This window comes from Tauraco erythrolophus, chromosome 8, assembly GCF_009769465.1.
Source record: "Tauraco erythrolophus isolate bTauEry1 chromosome 8, bTauEry1.pri, whole genome shotgun sequence".
Classification (NCBI taxonomy): Eukaryota; Metazoa; Chordata; class Aves; order Musophagiformes; family Musophagidae; genus Tauraco; species Tauraco erythrolophus.
In genome coordinates, this window is record NC_141472.1 from 19,072,567 (window position 1) to 19,091,748 (window position 19,182).

The 19,182-nt window shown below is 39.5% G+C and overlaps 1 protein-coding gene across 1 annotated transcript in view; it reads left to right on the plus strand.

Moving 5' to 3' along the window:
* Positions 1 to 18,306, plus strand: part of PDE11A (phosphodiesterase 11A) — a 139,084-nt gene extending 120,778 nt beyond the window's left edge. The window contains exons 18-20 of the mRNA XM_086615713.1: positions 2,227 to 2,297; positions 5,153 to 5,236; positions 18,145 to 18,306. Of these exons, the coding sequence (XP_086471839.1) occupies positions 2,227 to 2,297; positions 5,153 to 5,236; positions 18,145 to 18,306 (317 nt within the window). The remainder of the gene's footprint in view (positions 1 to 2,226; positions 2,298 to 5,152; positions 5,237 to 18,144) is intronic.
* Positions 18,307 to 19,182: the final 876 nt, after the last annotated feature.

The following is a 19,182-nucleotide window of genomic DNA, read 5'->3' on the forward strand; positions in this document are numbered from 1 at the left end:
GTAGGGTTTTAGAGGAAGATACAGCGTCAAGAAGCAAATGGAAATACACCAGCACAGCTGAGTGTGGCTAAGCACCTGGAGGGAGTTTGATTTGCTTCACAGCAAAGTGACAGTTCAAAAGATGGGGTGAAAAAGAGAAGCCAGACCAGAGAACTAGTGAGGCAGGAGCAGACGGATTCCTGGGAAAAGGACAAGGAAGTAACAGAAGTCGAAAGGGACTCATGAAAGTTACATGCAAGTAAAAAAGCATTTATGTGGTGAGGGCTTCAGCCTAGCTTGCAGTTTTGTCAGATGAGTCTTTTTTGCTTTTATAAGCAGACTATGACAATAGTCCTTCTAAGGCTGTTACTCTACTTGGCCAGAATATGGTCATCTTGCATGGAAATCAGGGAAGTTGCTCATATCTGCAGTGGGAAAACGAGTCACAAGATTTTTCTGTGCCACCTAGCCACAGCGGCAGTGTGTGCAATCCCTCCCTGTTTTTCCTCTTTAACCCAGTTGACTTCTCCATTTTCTTTGACAGCCAAATTGTCAGGTGAGGTCTGTTTTCCATGTTGTCAGCCTTTGTGCAATGGTGCTGAATTAGTGCAAACTGGTTTTTTATCCTTATCACTTTTGAGGTCTGCAGGTGAAAATTGTCTTGCAGGCTAGTGTACAGATTTACTTTATTTTTAAAAATCCAGCCTGGGATTGATCGAAACGTTACCTGGTTGAGCAGAGAGGCTAACAAGTCCATGGAAGGAAAACAGGAAATAGTTGGACCTTAAATGTGCTGAAAGGAAAAGAACATGAAAAGAGAAGGAGAAAGAGATTGAAATATATGAATCAAAGGGAATAAAGGCTACATGTAAGAAGGCAAAATTTGTGAAGAGAAGATAGAGAAAAGAAGAGGGAAAGGGAAACAAGGAGAACAGGATCAGAATAGCAGTGAGAGACAGGGCTGAGACTGTCTTGGTTATTTTTATACAATACACTTGGAAAACTCTTAATTGCTACTAAGTTGTTAAATTATTCCTCTATCTGGAGTATTGATCCAGAATTTTATTAGTGTTCTGGGATTACATATGTTATAAAGTTCCAAACTGTGTGATAGCTGGCTCAAGATTTAAGAGTACTCTATAACTTCACTTCACCTACTTGCAATTTATTTTGGTACTCCTTATTTCAACTGTAACAAGCTTAGGATTTGTGAATGTTAGCTACTGTGCAGTTGCTAGAGCAAGAAATGATGAGATTTTATGAAGTGCAGGTTCTCTCCTTTGTTCACTCTCGTGTGCCTTGGTGTTACAAAATCATTTTCTAGCTTGAAAACACTTGAAAACAATAAGCAGGCATGACAGGAGCTTTAGGAACCAAATGCCATCTTCAGCAAATTAGTTGCCCTTTTTTGCATCTCAAATGTCACCCATGCCTGCCTTCAAAGCTCCACACACGAGAAGAGTACAGTACATAAAGGCTACTATATCAGGACTGCTCACTGTTTGACTTCCTAAGATTCCTGTTGTTTCCATAACTATTATTGTTTTTAAATCTTCTGTTCTTCTGAGAAGCACAAACCTCTGCTGTAAATAGAACATCTTCATTCACAAAAGTCAGAAAGACACATTCCAACTTCCAATGCATCAGTTCTTGATTTTGATTCAATATGATAATCACAATCTGAGCGCATATTTAGATATTCAGATCCTATAGTGATGGGAGTCGTGGGAAAAGAGTAAAGCCTAGTGGGGAAAAAAACCTTTATGATTTCACATTAAATTACAACAACAGAGGTTATTGGTTAACTAAGTTTCTTTGATAAGTGAAGTTGTTTATACAGGGCAACAGCCTGTAAATGCCCACAGAACTCTTGCACATTTTACAAACATTGTTACAGACATAATGGTAGATACCAACAAGGACCTATAATTTTCTGTTCTGTTCTCAATAATTGAGTAAGTTGCATATAACTGCATTGAGTGCTACATTGCAATGTAATTCCCCCAGTCAATTCCCTGTCAGAAGGGGGTAAGTGTGCCTATCAGTGGTCATATGGCTGTTTATACGCCCTGTATGCCCAGTCCTGAAAACTGTACAAACATGTGCCTGACAACAGTCATATAAGCGGGGCTATTCACTTTGTTACGGTTAAGCACAGGCTGAAGTAATGGTCTGAGCAAGAACTCATTACCCTAAAAATTATGTAGCGAAAACTCTAATCTTTATCATGATTTATGTTTCAGGCAGCTGAGCTGGTAACCAGTGAGTTCTTTGAACAAGGAGACAGAGAAAGATCCGAACTCAAGCTCACTCCTTCAGTAAGTTTTTATCACTTCTGAAATAGGTACTAACTTGAATAAGGCAAGAAAATATCATTGGGTTCATTCAGAAAAACTAACTGTATTTTGTATGTAAAGAAAAATCTTGGAATCAATAAAAGCTCTGTCCAATATGGGTATGCATTTAGAGCCATATATAAAAGCTCTCCAGACAACTCAGCCACTTTTGCATTGAGCCCTTTTCCCCATTTTCCGTACCTATTCCCAAGGTTATTCTGTCAGTTAATTTTCTAAGCAACAGGCATTGTTTTTAATACACGGTATTCAAAGAAAAAATCAGCAGCTACTTATGGACATCAAAATTGCTGGATTTACTTTATGCTGCAGCTGTCCATCTGTGTTATTTGATGTATCAAATGCTGAAAAGCATTTCTATAGGTATACAACCAAATATAACACTGTGATTGAAAGGATACATTGCTATTGAGTGGAATACAGGCAGATGGGTATAAAGTGTCAAACAAGAACTAAGAAAAAGGTTTCATAAAGATTTTCAGCAAACAATTTGAAGAGAAAGCCTTACCCAGGTTAAACACCTCAAAACATTGACAAGCCATTATCTGGAGGCAACAGGAGAAAGTAACAGAAAGTATTCTGAAGAATTTAACTTACAAGCCATTCACAAATATGTTTATACTCCCACAAATAAAAAGACCATTCCAGTGACTCAGACTTGTTCTCACTTTGATGATACTCACACATGAGCCTGTGGTGATGTAATGAAGTCAATAAAATTAAAAAGTTTGTAGTAAATAATGCTCAGATACAACAAATGGCTTTTCCGTTTGTATGCCATCAAAGGTTGGGATATTAATGGATTTCTTCCCTATAGTATATTCTGTGTGTACATCTTCTCAGAAAAATGGTAGCTATAGTCCAGTAGAAGAGTAATCAGTCAGTCATGGTATTCACAATTCTGAGATCAAATCTAGGCCCAAATACCATTCCATATAATATGGATAGAAGTGTCTTTCCTGCCTTGTATATAAAATTTGCTAAGTGTGATTCTCATGCTAATGAATCATAATAGGAAGTCATTTTATTTCAACACATACATGAATGTTACACCCTTCAAGTAGCAATGAATTCCAGGCAAATGGCCCAGGTCTCACAACCTTAAGAATTATTTTAAGGTGTGTTATTACATCTACATTTTGGACGTACTGTAGACTTGGTAGAAGTGCAGAGAAAGACAAAAACCAGAGCTTTATTCTGGACTTGTGTCTTCTGAAAATCCGCATCTAGCAGCCTAGACAGGTGGGAAAGAAAAGAGTAATGCTATAAGTATCTTCAGTATTTCCTGCATCGTAGGAGCGATCTCTCTCTTTCTTTGGGCTCTACAAGGAATACAGTAATTTGTAGGCCACATGTAGGATGTTTTGAAGCCATACAGCTTGAAAGAAGTGTTTCCTCTCTGTTTGGCCTTTCAGAATTTCAAAAAATCCAGTAAACTGATGTATTAAGTGGTTTATGTTGGGAGATAAGGCCAGTAAATAATCACAAAGTTCATCAGTTCTAACAGTTGAAGGCTAAGCGTCAAAATCGTGTAGAGTTTTACCACATTAATGAGGAATTTTTAAACAAGATGAAATGCTGATGTATTTCATGATATGTCACTATTAGAAGCCACCTAGATAGGTGTTGCTGCTAGTTAGGTAAGAGTTGTTAGTCAGCAAGATAATGTGATATTCTCTTACCTTACAAGTTAAGGATTTTTTTTTCTCGTGTTGTGCTTGTAACAATCTGAAAATTACAGGATTTTTCGAAATTATTTGAATAGGAAATACAGAATTTTCCAAAATCAAACCAAAGATTCTCATTTAAGATCACAGAGTCCTTGAATCGTACCTCCTGGTCTTATTTAGATACACTGTGTGATACCTGTGTATGTCAGAAAGGGCAGGCTACGGCTAGAAGAATGCAACCAGACATTTAATGTAATGTAGTATGTATAGTCTGGAGTTTCTAGAAGGTAGAGAAGGAAAGTAAGTTTTCTTAGGAGACTTCAACCTTGAGGAAATGGGCCCAGAATAAGAACAGACTTTCCACAGAAAAAGAAAGATTTAAAACTTGGAATATTCCGAGAGTGAAAAAAAAAAAAAAGGCGTTCAGTAAATGGTGTGGATCGGCCACCAGAAGAGGATTAAAAACCTGTAGATGGAAAGCTGGTGGACCCAAGTAATCTCAGGCAGAGTACAGAGGAAACTCAACTCACGGTCAGACTCTGGAGAACTCAGTTTCTTCCCTCTCCTTTCGGACAATAATTGAGCCTCGTAAACATCAGCTTCAACCTCTATAATTTCCTCTCTGGGTGAGTGCAGTAAGCAGTGAATTAGGCTGTTTCCAGAGGAACAAATTGATAACTGCTCCCAAAATGGATGTGTTGATTCCCTACCCTTTGGATTTACAGGCATGGCTGGTTCTGCAGAAAGGGTCTGTGAGTGGGAGGGAGGAAGCCAGTCCATCACTGTTCATTTTGCTGAGCTGGAAATCCCTATGTGAGAAAAGGGAAATTTCTGCCCAAAGGTGACTACTTTACATTTCTACAGAAGGTTTCTTACCAGCTCAACTCCAACTGTGAAGCACTTCTTTTACATCACAGAATTATAAAATTCAAATACATTCAACCTTCAAAGTTCAAAACAGAATTGAAAAGAAACAGTTTATTTTTCGTGCCAGACAAAGCAGTAGGAAGACTGCTCCAAAGATTGATTACGGTTTACAAAATGTTCTGGTTGTGAGAATTTGATCATAGCTCGAAAGTGCTGGATGATGTGTCTGTAAAATACTCCAGTGTAATAAAGCATGACAGTTTTGTTCCCTTCTCAATTCAGGCCATTTTTGATCGGAACAGGAAAGATGAACTACCCAGGTTGCAGCTCGAATGGATTGATAGCATCTGCATGCCATTGTATGAGGTAATTTTTACTTACTGCTTCTGTAGAGTCCAGAGAAGATTGTTCTTGCGTCTAGGGAAAAAGAGTTAGCTTACAGTGCAGCCTTGAAGGCTATTTGAACTCAATCTTTCTTTGACTTTACCAAAAGTCTGAATTCTATGCAGAAATCTTCAGATTCCCTGAAGGTGGTAACATCTGTAAACACAATTCCTCTCTAAGTTATAAAAGCTGATAGGGCAACTGTTTCTTTTATTATTTGAGACAAACTGATTCTCATCATGGCGAGGTGAGGAGCGCTCTGCAGAGAGGTGCCAGAGGGACAGCCTCGTTAGGTGCCACTGTCAAACTTGTCCAAATATGTGTGACCCAGAGGGAAGCTCAAGGCTGAGCCTTCGCACTCCCTTCTGGCTCCTTTCCAAACTGTTAAGGGGCACTCAAGCCAAGCCTTTAAGGTCAGTGAACAAATGATTTGTGATTTAACCTGTGTGCTGTTTAACTTGGAGTTTACTCTTCTAATCATGCTTCTACACGAACTGCATGGGTGCTTGGTATCAGGTGTATAAGCGCTACTTTATTAAGCCTATAGATGACCAGAATAATGATTCTCTCTTTTTGGATTAAACCAGCTTCAGAATTTGACTTGTGTTAACATAACCTTCACCATTTTAACTTTTTATTTCTTATCTGTATAGAAAGCAGAGCTACACAAGCAGGATGATAAATGGAAAATAACACCATAGAAACTTAACCATCAATAACTGTGTCAGCCAGTTTTCCTCCTACTCACTGGAACCACACAGACGACCTTATGCCACTAAAGACACTCAGTTTGGCCATTGATATCTGAGAAAACACGGGGATGTTCTCACTAGGCATTTTTGGGGAACTGCAACAAGTTTTCCCTGTTACTATTGCACCCTAAACTGCCTCACGTCTCCAAGCAATGAATGGGTCAGTGATGATACAAAGCCAAGAGCTGGGAAGCAGGTACCAGTTCCCATGTTAACATTAAACTGATGAGTTCGTGCCTGAACATAGCTTTCTTATACACAAACAAAAATGGATTGGCAGTTCCTTTTCATTTTATAGACCAGGTATGTGACTGACAGCACAGGATGCAAGAAGGATGATGTGCTTCCCCTGCCCTCTATACCTTGTGGCATCTGTGGCTGCCACTGTGACAGTAATGAAGTGAGAGCCCAGCAGCAAAGGCAACTCCTGTTGTGTGACATGGACAATGTGTGCTTGTATAAACAGCGAGGTGGGCTACTGCTTTGCCAGTAGATCCTGTCCCTTTCTTAGGTCAGTCTTTGTCATGATGATATAAACTAAAGCCAAAGCTTTCAAACAATTAAGGCAAAGCAAGCACAGAAGAACATAAACCTGTATTTTTTAAAATACCAAGATTACTTTGGACAATGCGAATGGAGGGAACTGACCTTGGATGAAAACTCTTTAAAAATAATGTTCCTTTCAATATAATAGTTCATATTACACTAAAATGCATATTATACCAGAATTCATGATTTGTAATAGCATCTGTGATCCAAAAATGTACAATAAAGCAGGAAGAGCTGATAATCAGCCCATCGTCTGCATGAGAAGACTACATCTGAGCACTAAAGCTCTGGTTAGCTAGCTCCATCTTAGCAGGAGATCTCTGGGGAATATATTCACATCTGATTTTCCTGCTTTCTGCTGTCTTTGCATCATGCTGTGCAGCTATTAGCCTGCTGCTCAACAACTTAAAAAAGAGACACCATCAAACCTGGAAGTCATTGCAGCACCAGCCTTAGGGGTAAACAAAAAACTTGATGTCATAGTATCACACTGCGGGAGATTCTCTCTTCAATGTGAAGCCAAGTTTTAATTTTCATATCCAGCTTAATCAAACCTCAAGACACATATCACATCAGCAGTGTAGTCAGGCATTGTAAATCCTCCTTTTAGGGCTGACTGAACACTACAACTATGGCCAAGTCCTAGATTTTTTTTTTTCTCTCCGAATACATTCTTTAAAATTTTAGCTGTTGTAATATGTTGCAGGGACTGCATGTGGGGATAGAATGGGTTACATCATTACAAATGCCACATAAAGAGGCAGCGTGGCAGCTGACAAATTAGTAAAATCTTAGCGGAACTTATATAGCTCACTAGCATAGTGCTTATAAAAACCTTGTGTTTGAAATAAACATTTGACACTTGTTTTGATACCAAAATTACAACATTAAACCATAGAGAACAAAACAAGGCTTTTGCATGTAGTTTTTTCCATGCTAGTGATTAGAGGTCCTGAATCCGTGTGGGCAGATCCTAGCATCCAGAGCCCTGAAGGGAACTGTGGGGAGCGCGTGTGTCCATACCTACGCAGTTGCTACAGCAGGATCCAATGCTGTGTCAAGACAACCCACATTGAGGTGCCGTTCTTCTCCCAAGTAAAGGATAATAAAGTCTCCCGTATTGTGGGATGCGTATCACATCCCTCTGCTTATCTGGCTAGAAGTGCTTTCTGAGTTTGGCCCCTTTTTGTGACACGGTTTACAAGTGACTAGCAAATCCTTAAGATCTGAGGACCTTCCATTAGTAATCCTCTGACTGCCCCTTGGAATGCCCATCTGACCCAGAAGAAAGAAGGTCAGAGATATATACCAAACATGCTACATCATAATCTAACGTGGCACTTGAAGCTAAATATAAATATATAATGATAGCTGGGGAGATTAAAAAAAAAAAAAGTAATTATACATGGCTAGATTTCTCATATCCAGGTGTCTAAATCCAAAACCCTCTTGTGTTTGCTCTGTAAGGCTGACTCTGCTCTTAGCACAAGGTGAGCCATGGCTCTGCTCCCTTGCTCTATTCCACATCTGCTGCTCAATGTGACAATCAGGCCACCTCCAATTTCAAAATACCTTCATAATCAAATCTGTTTCCTTCACAGTGTGGATCAAAGGTTTGTGAAGATAAAAGCTTTCCAATTTTTTGTTCATTGCTTTTTATTACACTTGGGACATTATAATTTTATTGAATTTACTTTTTTGTTACTGTACTGATCACTGATCAGAGTATTTTTATGTGACAGTGGAGTTTTTGCCTTGAGTAGCAGAACAGCCATCCATTTACTCTGAAGCTCTGATTTTAGGGGCTTTAGTTACGCTTTACTGCTCTCATTTGCTCTTCATTCAAAAATGCCAGCAAGAAAAGAGTTCATCAGCAGAGATGAGAAACAAGCTTATTAGAATAATAATGTATAAGGAAAAAACCTTTTTTTCAAACTGCAGAGCATTTAAAATCTACTAATGTGGCTTCAGTACGAAGTAATCATCCCCTTTTTTTGGTAGAATATGCTATAAAGGGGAAGCACATGTAACTAAAGCAGAAAATCTGACATCCCACTGCAAATAAAGCACTACGTGACTACACTGACAGCTGGGTTCACCACACAGAGAAAGTATTCTGTACCAATTTGGACTACACGTTCATGTAACAGGAAACGGAATTTTGATCATTAAGACAAATTACCTCTCTGACCCTCCGGTAAAGAGATTCTAAGAGTTTCAATACTAACAGGTTTCTCTCCTGGGCTCTGTGGCTTGTGTGTACCTAGGACAGGATCAGTCACAGATTTATCCCAACTCGGATTAGTTTTCTCTGTGGGGAGCAGACAGAGTGGGAGAGTGAAGATCTTACTCTTTTTAAGCATTATTTTTCTCACAAACAACATCAAAGCTTCAGCGATTCACATCAAACAAAAGATGCTAACAGAAGCCCAGCTCTGTTCACCGCATTGTTAGGCAGAGACAGTAACACTGTGAATAGCAGGGCCAAAGGCCATGCACTCTGCTTCTGGGCAGATAAATACATAGTCAGGTAGTCAGTGACAATGACAGCAGCTATTTAAATTTAAGGGAGATGTCTTTGTGGAAGATAAAGAAGCTCACAGCTTTTACAACTTATGCGTGCCTGAGATTGCCCTGCTCACCTCTACCTTGGTGCTCCATTGAACTGCTCCGTTTTAGTGCTATTTTTAGTGCTACTCAAGATTTTCTTGGCTATTGAGAGTTTTAAACATATAATACTGTCTACAGAAGTGAATTTGCATTACTCCATCCAAGATCCTATAGGGAATCTGGGAAGAGTAGAAACATTTATATTTAGCCTAGCAAGTAGTTTAAATGTTTTGAACAGAATGTGGAGGGACAGAGTCCTTCTTTATCAAATTGTTTGACGTACTTAGAAAGAAATCTAATCACCCTGTCTGAAACTCCAAGAGCTCTGATATGCCTGTCTTCCTGCAGAAGATAATGTCTGGCCTTGTAATTAAGTCTGGTTTTAGAGTATGATGATGTAGCTGCAAAAGCATCTATTCTGCTTGTAAGAAATCTCCAACTATCATGGCTACCTCTTTGCTTTAACTTCTCTGGTTCAAGAGTTGACTTTGACAACTGAATTGGAAGTGCATATGCACACACAGTGATTTTTTTCCGAAAGTGTATACTCTAGTTACAATTATAAGGCAGGAGATTAACCTTTTAATATTCCTTTGCAGACAAGGAGGAAAAGGTGTGCTTTAAGAATCATGCTTACACTGCTATGTCCTGATGCAGTTCTTCCTCAGTTACCACTTCTATCCCTTTCTCTCATTTCTTCAATTACAATTTTGCGTAAGGAAATATTGTATAAGAAATTCAGGATTTGGACCACTCCTCTGGGAGTTTTGCTTGCCCAGAATGGACTGTATGGGATGGCTTAGTCCTTACTTAGGCAAGAGTCATTGGATGCAGCCAAAACAATGACATTTGCCTTGAGATGTTTCTGTCCTTTCTATACAGCCAGAACCGAAAAACTTTTAAAATTATTTGATGAGGAAGAGTTTATCCGTATGAACATTCTGGAAATGGCTTCCTGTACCCACCATTCATCCATACCTGAGATCGTTGGTACAAAAGTCAGAGCACTGTTGTTCTATTTTAAGTTTGCAACTAGTCAGGGGGCAGAGATAGCACTAGGTAGTGAGCTGTTCACTGTGAGCAATATATAGACATTCCCTGAAATATGTTCACAAGTTGTCAAGAAGTGTTTTAACAGCCAAAAAAAAAAAAGGAATCAGGACTAAGCTATTCAGAAAAAATGTGTTCACAGGAAGCAATCCGATCAGCTCTGTGTGATTCTCGTGAAGTCAGCTTTTCCTTTGTAGCATGTTGAGAGAAGAGAAGGATAACTTTCAATAGATCCTAAAGAATACCATAAATATGCACACTTTTGGCAGGGCTTATTGCTGGCATCTGATTTGGACACAGAGAGTGAGCGATAATGCATCTATGCTTCCTGGGACTGCCTAGCTGACAAGGATTAGTAAGGCAGACAGGCTCAGGATGCAGTATGTGATACACCATGGACTGAGGCTGCACAGACGTTGGCAGATCAAATTAGTCTCACTTTGTGTTGAAATCCAGGGGGTAATATTATCCAAGGAAGAGCAGGTGCAACATATTCTGCTGTGTTTGTAAGAAATTTGCTTCAGAGGAAACTTAATCAGGCCAAATGCCAGCGGTGGGGGGAGTTGGTAGCTAAGGATTACATTAGGAATAAGGGTTTGTCCCAGAGAAAGGAGATTTTGGCACTGCAGAAGGATCTTTCTGTAGCCTTGGAATAGGAATACAACTAGGTTCAGCACTTTTGTTGCCTTGCTGCTTGTCTACTAATGATGAACCTAAATGAGGCCACCTGGAATGAATTCTCTTGAACTTTCAGAAAACTCAGATACTATGACTGTATTACAACTTCCGGTAGTGGAATAAGCATCAGCAAACTGTTTTTCTTACCTCATGCCCTTAACCTACAAGTCTGGTTTTTTCTGCTACTTTTTTACTAATAGAAAAGGTGAAGAAGAGCTATGCAAGAAAGAGAAACCAGGAAAAGAAGAAAGAATCTTTTTATTTGCAATTTCCTTTTCAGTCAATCACTGTTTCACAGTGTAATATGGAAAGGCAGAGTTTTAGAGGTTTCAGAGCAAGGATTTTTGTGTCTATGAGTATCATGAACACCTTTTTACAGGAGGCACAAAGGATCCTCTTTTTTTTTTGTTTCCTGAGAACATGGAGGGATTCATTTTGCTTTTGGAAATTATAAGAACATTATTTTTGCTAGGATTTTTGTAATTTGTTGAGATTACTGATGAAACATTGTATTACTATCAACCATTTCAGAAATTTACAAGTTTTCCTAAATTGCTTAGAAGAAGAGACAGCAGAAACGAGTACTTTTTCCCTTCAAATAAGAGTTCTTCAACTTACTTCTCAGATAGTCATCTCATGCCAAAAAGGTCTGAACTGAAAGGGCTGGTCATCAACAAAGATACTTGGGAGAAGACAGAAAACCCAACATTTCCACTTGACTTTAGTGAAACTAAGCTTCACTAAAAGACTTTCAGCGTGATCTGTGAGAAAAAGCGAATAATTCATAATACTACAATTTCTGTTGCTGTTTTATTTAGAATTATCTGCCCAATGTGTTGCGAAGGACATGCAGTCGTGTATGAAAATGTATATAAAGACCTGAGGAAGTAGATTGAAAAGTTGGCAGATAAGGTAGAAGAGACAGCCAATAGAGGGAACTCAAATTGTACAGCAAATCTGAAAGAAGATAAATGGATAATTTAACAGCCATTCAGTTTTCAAGAAAGACAAAGCACAAACTACATTGCATCAGAAAAGGACTAGAAATGATGATGGATGAAACACTTCAAGTAAGTGTTTAACACAACAGAATCACAGTTGCCTGCAGAATTCCCAGCTGAGGGCAAATTCAAAGAACTAAATAAGGATACGAGACTGATACGGTTTGAAGAGTTTTTCAAAATCCATTTAATAGCAAGGCAGAAGACATTGATCAGCTGCTTGGTTAAAATGTTGAAAGGAAGAGTTAGAAGCATTCTGTCCCTTGCATGCTTTAGACGTAGAATCAAAACCATAAACAGCAGAGCCGAATAAGAAGTTGTTTATGAAATAATAACTCTTCCTCTTCTGAGCAAACCCTTGCTTTCATGAAATTATCATGAACAGATGAATCATTTGCAACTATAGCAACACATCAGTTGAACTACTTCAGTAGGTACCCAGTCCTTCAGTATTACTCTTTCCCTTTGACAGCATAGCATGCTTGATATTGGTCAGAGCACATTCGGCTACCAGCAGCTCTGTACGTATTTTCCCTGGCTCATTTTGCCAGTGGAGAATCTTACTTTATAATCATCCCTCTATATATGCATGTTTATTTACAAAGGAGTGCATCATCATTATTGATAGTGTACCATCACCAGAAAGAAGCATGTTAATTCATAATGGAAGAGCTGAATCCCTTTGCAAGTGGTAGATCCCTTTCCAGTCACAACTGGCTTCCTTCTGCACTGCTAACAATTCCTATAGAGGAGATAAAAGAAACTCCTATTTTCTATCAGGGAAGTTAGCAGTATATTCATTTCATCTATTTACGGGTTTAGGCATCAGAAAAAAATGCCATGGCAGAAATGTGAAAATAATGCACTGATGCATTATGCACTTAACTACCTGGATCTCTCTTCAGTAAGCCCTAGAAGGAATAAACAGTCTCCTTCAACTATGAGGAGATTGCAGTAATTTTTTTTTTTTTTAATGAACTCAGCCTACTCCTAAATGCAGTAATTTTTTCTGGAACATAATGATTAAATATGGCCCTGAATCAGTAGGGCAAATAATTAATTCATACACACACAGAGTCAAAAGTTCATAGAAGTTAATCCCTAGATCTTCTCTGTATCACTTTATCTTCTTTATTCTACCTATAGAAGGTGGAATTTTAGCAGGGGTGGGTTTTTTTGTTTAGTACATGAGCATATATACAGAAACTTTTGGATTTTCAAAACTACTTCCACCAAGTATTTGTATTATGAAGATCAAATCTATGGATGACTGCAGTAGAGTTTCCCTTTTATCTGAACTAATCTGAAGTTCAAGGACTTTCAGATAGATGGCTCACCTTTGGCCTATGTATTCTCACATGAAAGCCACTTCAGCAAAACTCAGGAGGCCAATTCAGCTGTGCTGTAACTGGTCACGACTCTCTTGACTTCAGCAATGCTTCATAGGCTTACACCAGGTCTGAATTTATCCCTGTGGCTTCTCGGTCACTAGTCCTCCCTTCCAACTCAGAAACTGCCTACATAATAAAAGTGATTCATTACTAACCACTGGGTTCCAAAGTAGAGTGAACACTGAGACCTATAACTTTTTGATATGTGCTCAGTCATAAAAATGAATTTATATGGTCTTATTCCATAAACTCACTTTACAAATATTAGACCTGCAACCATACTTCCGTGAGCTGTAATTTTGTCAAAGCTCATAAGTTAAGCAAGGTCAGAATTGGTCAATGTTTGGATGAGAATCTGCAGGGAGGGGAAGGAAAAACAAAAAGTACATACTCGGGAGGTCCTGCAGTGTTTGTAAGTTAGGGCTTACCATGCTCCTCTTTACAAGGATTTAGTATTAGTCCCAGAATACAACAAAATGTTGTATTTGCTTTAGCAATCATTTAGACTCTGGCCACATCTGTGCTGCATTTTGGCTGTTTCAGATAACATCCTTTCCCAGAGATGAAGGCAATGTTACAGGTGAAGTCCTCTCCCCCAGCCCCCCCTTCAATCTAGGAGGCAGATCTACAAACAAACACCTCCACTGCTACTCAGCTCCTCTCCCTGAAGGGGTTTGTTGCTGCTTCAACTATTTCTGCATTCTCTATGCTTTATCTAGCAAAAAAATACCTAAAAAATAGCTCTCTATGCCAATGAAAAGAAACCAAAACAACATTCTCCCCTCCCTACCTTCTCTCATAAATAGCTTCCTTTGAGGATCTCATGCTCTCCTTTTTCGAGTTCTGCCTTCAGGCAGCCCTGCCCCTCTCCCAGGTGTGCGCAATGTATTGCTGAAGTGTCTTCAACCTTTTCTCATACTGGAAGAGCTTGTATGTTAGAGGAGCTTTACCTTGTGAAAGTACCTTGTGAGCAGAGCAGTACATACGTAGTCATGGAAGACACCTAAATTATTGAAGGTGGTAAGAAAAAGTCAGTGCTATACAGTAACTTTCTGAAAAACGGCTTAGTCACGCCTCTGAGGTAATACGTGGATGCAGAAGGGAACTGCAAACCTCTCTGGCTTTTCCTAACGCCAGAGCACACAGCGTCAGCGTGGCCGCTCTTCCAGCACCCTTTATCACTCTGAGGTTACGAACAGCTTTTACGGCAAAGGGGACAAAATGGGAAAGGTCCCCGATCTGACACCTACTGCTGCGTAGCAAGGCAGCTGCGTTGCAGTGGGAAGACTGCACGTGGGCATTAAGGTCCCAGGCGCCATGAGGGGAAGGCACCTCGGCAGGGCTGCCCGTCTGCTCACAGCCTGTCGTACCGAGGAGGGATCAGGAAAAAGGGCGCTTCTGGAGCTGTGAGCTTATGTGGTGGTATCCCATGCCAGGCAGCTGTTGAAGAACAAGCCTCTTCCTACTAAAGCAAACAATAAATTGGGGGTTATGAAGCTGGATACCAATTTAGACAGATCACTAGAGAAGCTGTTCGTACGAGACATGCATCAAAAACGGCGGCGTGGAGGAGCAGTACATCAAGGGGTTTTCATGCAATAAACGGGAAAGTAAAAAGTGCAGCCAGGAGGTAGAAAACCCTGACTAGGCTACAGCCAAATAAACTTAAATAGCTTCGGGAATAAATTGGTGGTTTAATCCGGATCAGGAACAGGTGTTATGAATGTAATTCAGTAAATGGTCGAGAGCCTGCCAGAAGGGAGAGAAATGTGTTGCTTTTGAGATAATTTCCCAGAAGCTTCATAAAATAAAATTGATTACTGGAGTTTAATAATTAAAACAGGGCCAGAGATATAGTAATCAAATGAGTTTTTAATTACATCTCAGGCAGAAATAAAATCAAATTTGTGTACTTTGTATCAGAAAAGTCCTACTGAAATGCTTTGGTAGCTGGAAAAAATAAAATAAAAGCTAATTTCCATAGGAATTATATTAGTGTCTTTAATTAAAGACTAGATCAGAATGAAAGAGTCCCAAAGTGAAAGGCTACTAAATACAGAAGCAGTGGTTTAAACATCAAATCAATGTCTGAATACAGACATTTTATAGAGCAAGTGCAAAATCTGCACTGTCGAGTATCCCTAATCTAAATTAATGTGTAACAAAATAAACTTTCTTAAAATTGCACTATATATTTTGTAAGTATTCCACAGAATAAATTGCTTGTGCTATGGTAAAACAATATTAAAGACATGGTTTATTCTTTCTTAAATATTCCTTTTACCTTATTTCATCAATGTTAATGTTGTTAGTTAACCGTTCCTATTATTTACCTGGTAACCTCTGTTGCACCTGGGTTGTTAGACTCTGTAATATGCACCTAGGTATATATTTCTAAGAAATATATGCAATTACTTTGGGATTTAAAATGTGTTTACAGCTCGTAAGATACACTGATTACAGTAGAACTGTGTGGGTGCTTCTTAAATGCGTTCCCAGTCTACTTGGGCTTCTGGTCCCTGCTTTGTCGATGCAACTGATTGATCTAAGCAGCTCAAGCACTCACAGTCCTGCTGGCACTGTGCGTGAGAGGGCTGGCTCCTACCATAAGAGCGTGGCATATGCCCAGGCCTGGAGGGACAGCACAGCAATAGGTCATGGCCAGACATCTGCATTTGCTTCCTGGCACTCAGACTGAGAACATCATGGTCTTGTGGTCAGTCTTGGCAACAAAACAGTATAGAAAGGACACAGACATAGCCCAGAGCTGCGCGCCCATACTGAGACAGAGTCCGCTGTCCCAGTAAGCTCCTTCTCTACGTAGCCTGTAGCAGGCATTTATGCCAGGAACAGCCCGTGCTGCATTTTGTGCTTACAGACCCTGGGGCTGACGGGATGTGAGTGCAAAATGCCATCTTTGTGCTTAGAGACATTTGAAATACACTAATTTTTTAAACACTGATTTAAACGCTGATTTTTTTTTTTTTTAAATCTAAAGTGTATATTGCAAAAATACTTCACGAAAACTTTTTCAAGATCTAAGAAATACCAGCATGCTTACCTGCCAGTGGATGGATACTGGCTTTGCAGAGAAAGGATCTGATAAGTTGCTGTCAAGAGTTGAATGTGCTACCTCTAGACCTTAAGTTGGCAGTGGTAATGTTAGCAGGTGCTTTTCAGGTGCTTTCAGGTGTTTATGATGCATTATTGCCCCTCTGTTTTGGACTCCACCAAATCAGGTTTGAGGAATAGACAATGGTCTGAAATAAAGAGCTAAAAACGGGGAGCTCTGAGGCACAGTGATGGGAATGCTATAAATTCACATCCCTTCTATCCAATGAATGACCGTCACCAGCGAGCAGTACTGTGTGTGGCAGAGACAGCAGTAAACTGCCTCTTGCCACAGGCCCAAGGTTGCAAAATTATCTGCCTAGACTGTCCCATATTCTAAGGAAATAATTTCAAGCAGATTTGCTTCGAGTTCCACACAAATCAGCTACTTACTCATGGTGTGGTTTTTCAGAAGTGCTGAGCATTCATATTTCCTACTGAAGTCAACTGAAATTGCAAGTTTTCAGCACATCTTAAAATCAGGCCATTAACCCTTAATTATCGTATAATAGCTCAATTAAAAATCTACCAAGACTTACTTCAGTAGCTCACCAAGCTCCCATGGCTTCCAGACTAGCTATAAAAAAACCCAGTTCTTTAGTGGTGTCTGGGCTCTGGGGACCATTTAAAGTGGTTGCTGTTAACCCTGCTATTTAAAGCAAATAACGAAAATTATCAACTGCACAGGCACCTGCTTCAGCTTTCCTTTATGTTTCTTATAGTTTTCTGCACTTTTAGAAGAAAAACTTCTGCTGTCTTCTCTGTCATTATTTTTTTTTTTCACCTTGCCCCAACCCTTTATTTGAAATGACAGACAGGTAGTTTCCATTCGATCAGAGAAAGCATGATACCCAACTCTCAGAAAAAAAAAAAAAAAAGCTGCAAAAGAAGAATACTCCTCTGTCCTGAAAGGGCACATTACACGACTGCTTGGGAGGTAACTGGTTAACCCTTTCTTCACATCCAAGTGCTGCTGTTAATGAGGTTCTGTCTCTCTTTAATGTAGGGACAAAACCAAGTGAAGCACCTGTGGTCTTTCCACATAAGCATTTGATACTAGAGGGGAAGGTAAAATAAACTTCTATCAAAGGTGTGCAGGGATTTTGGGACTGATTTAAAGCCATCTGAAACCAGATAAAAGATTCTTACTGGCTTCTGAGAGCTTTGAACTGGGCGTGCAGGAAAGAGGTGACTTCAGTGCAATCTAAAAAGAAAACTCTCTTTTTTTCTTTATTTTGAGCACATGGAAATGGATTTTTTTTTGCCAGTTTTGGAAAGCACAGTACTGGCATGATTTACTCATGTACAGGAAATAAGAATTAGCACTAGGGAGAATCTGAAGGTTATTTCAGCTTTGTCCAACTTGTCTTCTGACCAGTGGACCTCCTGCTCATAGATGCCAGCAACCAGATAGCTTCAGGCACTTGGGAGATGCCTCAAAAGGACTATCTTTAAGGATTACAAAAAAGCTAAAGCAGTTGAGCAGCAACTGCTGCCTTACGTACCTTTTTTTTGGCATTTTTGGTGGCTTACTTAAAGCCTCAGGTAAAACGAGTAAGACAGAGATCTCAGTGGGAACAATACGCTTTACCTACACAGGAATTTACAGCTGGGGCGAGGAGAGTGGAGGCATGGGGCAGACTACACTCTTTTTACCATCTTACTCCCTGACCTGTCCATCAAAGGAGTGGAAATATTGTCAATATTTTTCTCTCATCCTCCTTTTTTTTTTTTTATTATTCTTCCAGTGTCTAGTGAAGCTGAATGCGAAACTGAAGCCTATGCTGGACTCCGTGGCAGTGAACAGAGGTAAATGGGAGGAGCTGCACCAAAAAAGACTTCCTTCTCAGGAGGCATCCTTGTCCTCCCTTTCCTCTGGCTTCACCATGTCTCTCAAAGACATAAATTAAGCCTGCAAATGTCAGTGTCGCTTTACGATAAGAGCTGCCTGAAAGGTTTTCATAAGCTTAGGCCCACCATTTTTTAAAGAAATGCTTTCACAGACATGCTTAATTGATTGGATATTATCTTGATGGCAGCATAGTTTGCTTTTACTGGGAGGCTTAGTGGAACTGAAAGGAAGGCCTGTGGTGAGATCGCGCTGGTATCTGGAGCGACACGGAAGACTTAGCACAAGAAGCATTCATTCGGCTCCGCTACGTTTCAACTGCTGCTGTAAAAATCTGTAAAGCTGACAACAGACTGAAATATAAGAACTTACAGCTTAATAAAATTAATAATACAGAGCAGAACTGGGATGCAAGCTGGTCAATTCATATGCAAGGAGCTGCAGGAAAACAGAATAGGATGTAATTACATTGTTGTTTTGCATCTCTTCAGTACATGTTATGAATCAATTATGCCTGCTTTTGTGATGTTCCTCTCTTGCTCTTCCCTCCTCTTTTATGCCTGAATGTTCTGAAAAGCCTGCTTTGTATTCTAAAGAAGTATTTTTTTACAACAAAGCTTCTTAGTGATTGATCAGGGCCTTTAGAATTGCCTACCTTTGCTACATTTAAAAACAAACTTTATTATCTTTAAAACACCAACCTGTCCCTGCTTCCCTGAGAAATTCGTATTAACAATGCAGTAAATTTCTCAGCAAGGGGAAGTTTGCATAAAGGCAAAATATTGCATGGTAATTTTAGAGGGTTTGGGGTTTTTTCTTTTAAAAAATGCTCTTTTAACACATTCATTTTTTAAAAAAATTGTAGTGTCCTCTAAGGAAAAGATTAGTGGGCTTTAACGAAAATAGAATACAAATAAAAAAAGGAAATCTGTTTCCT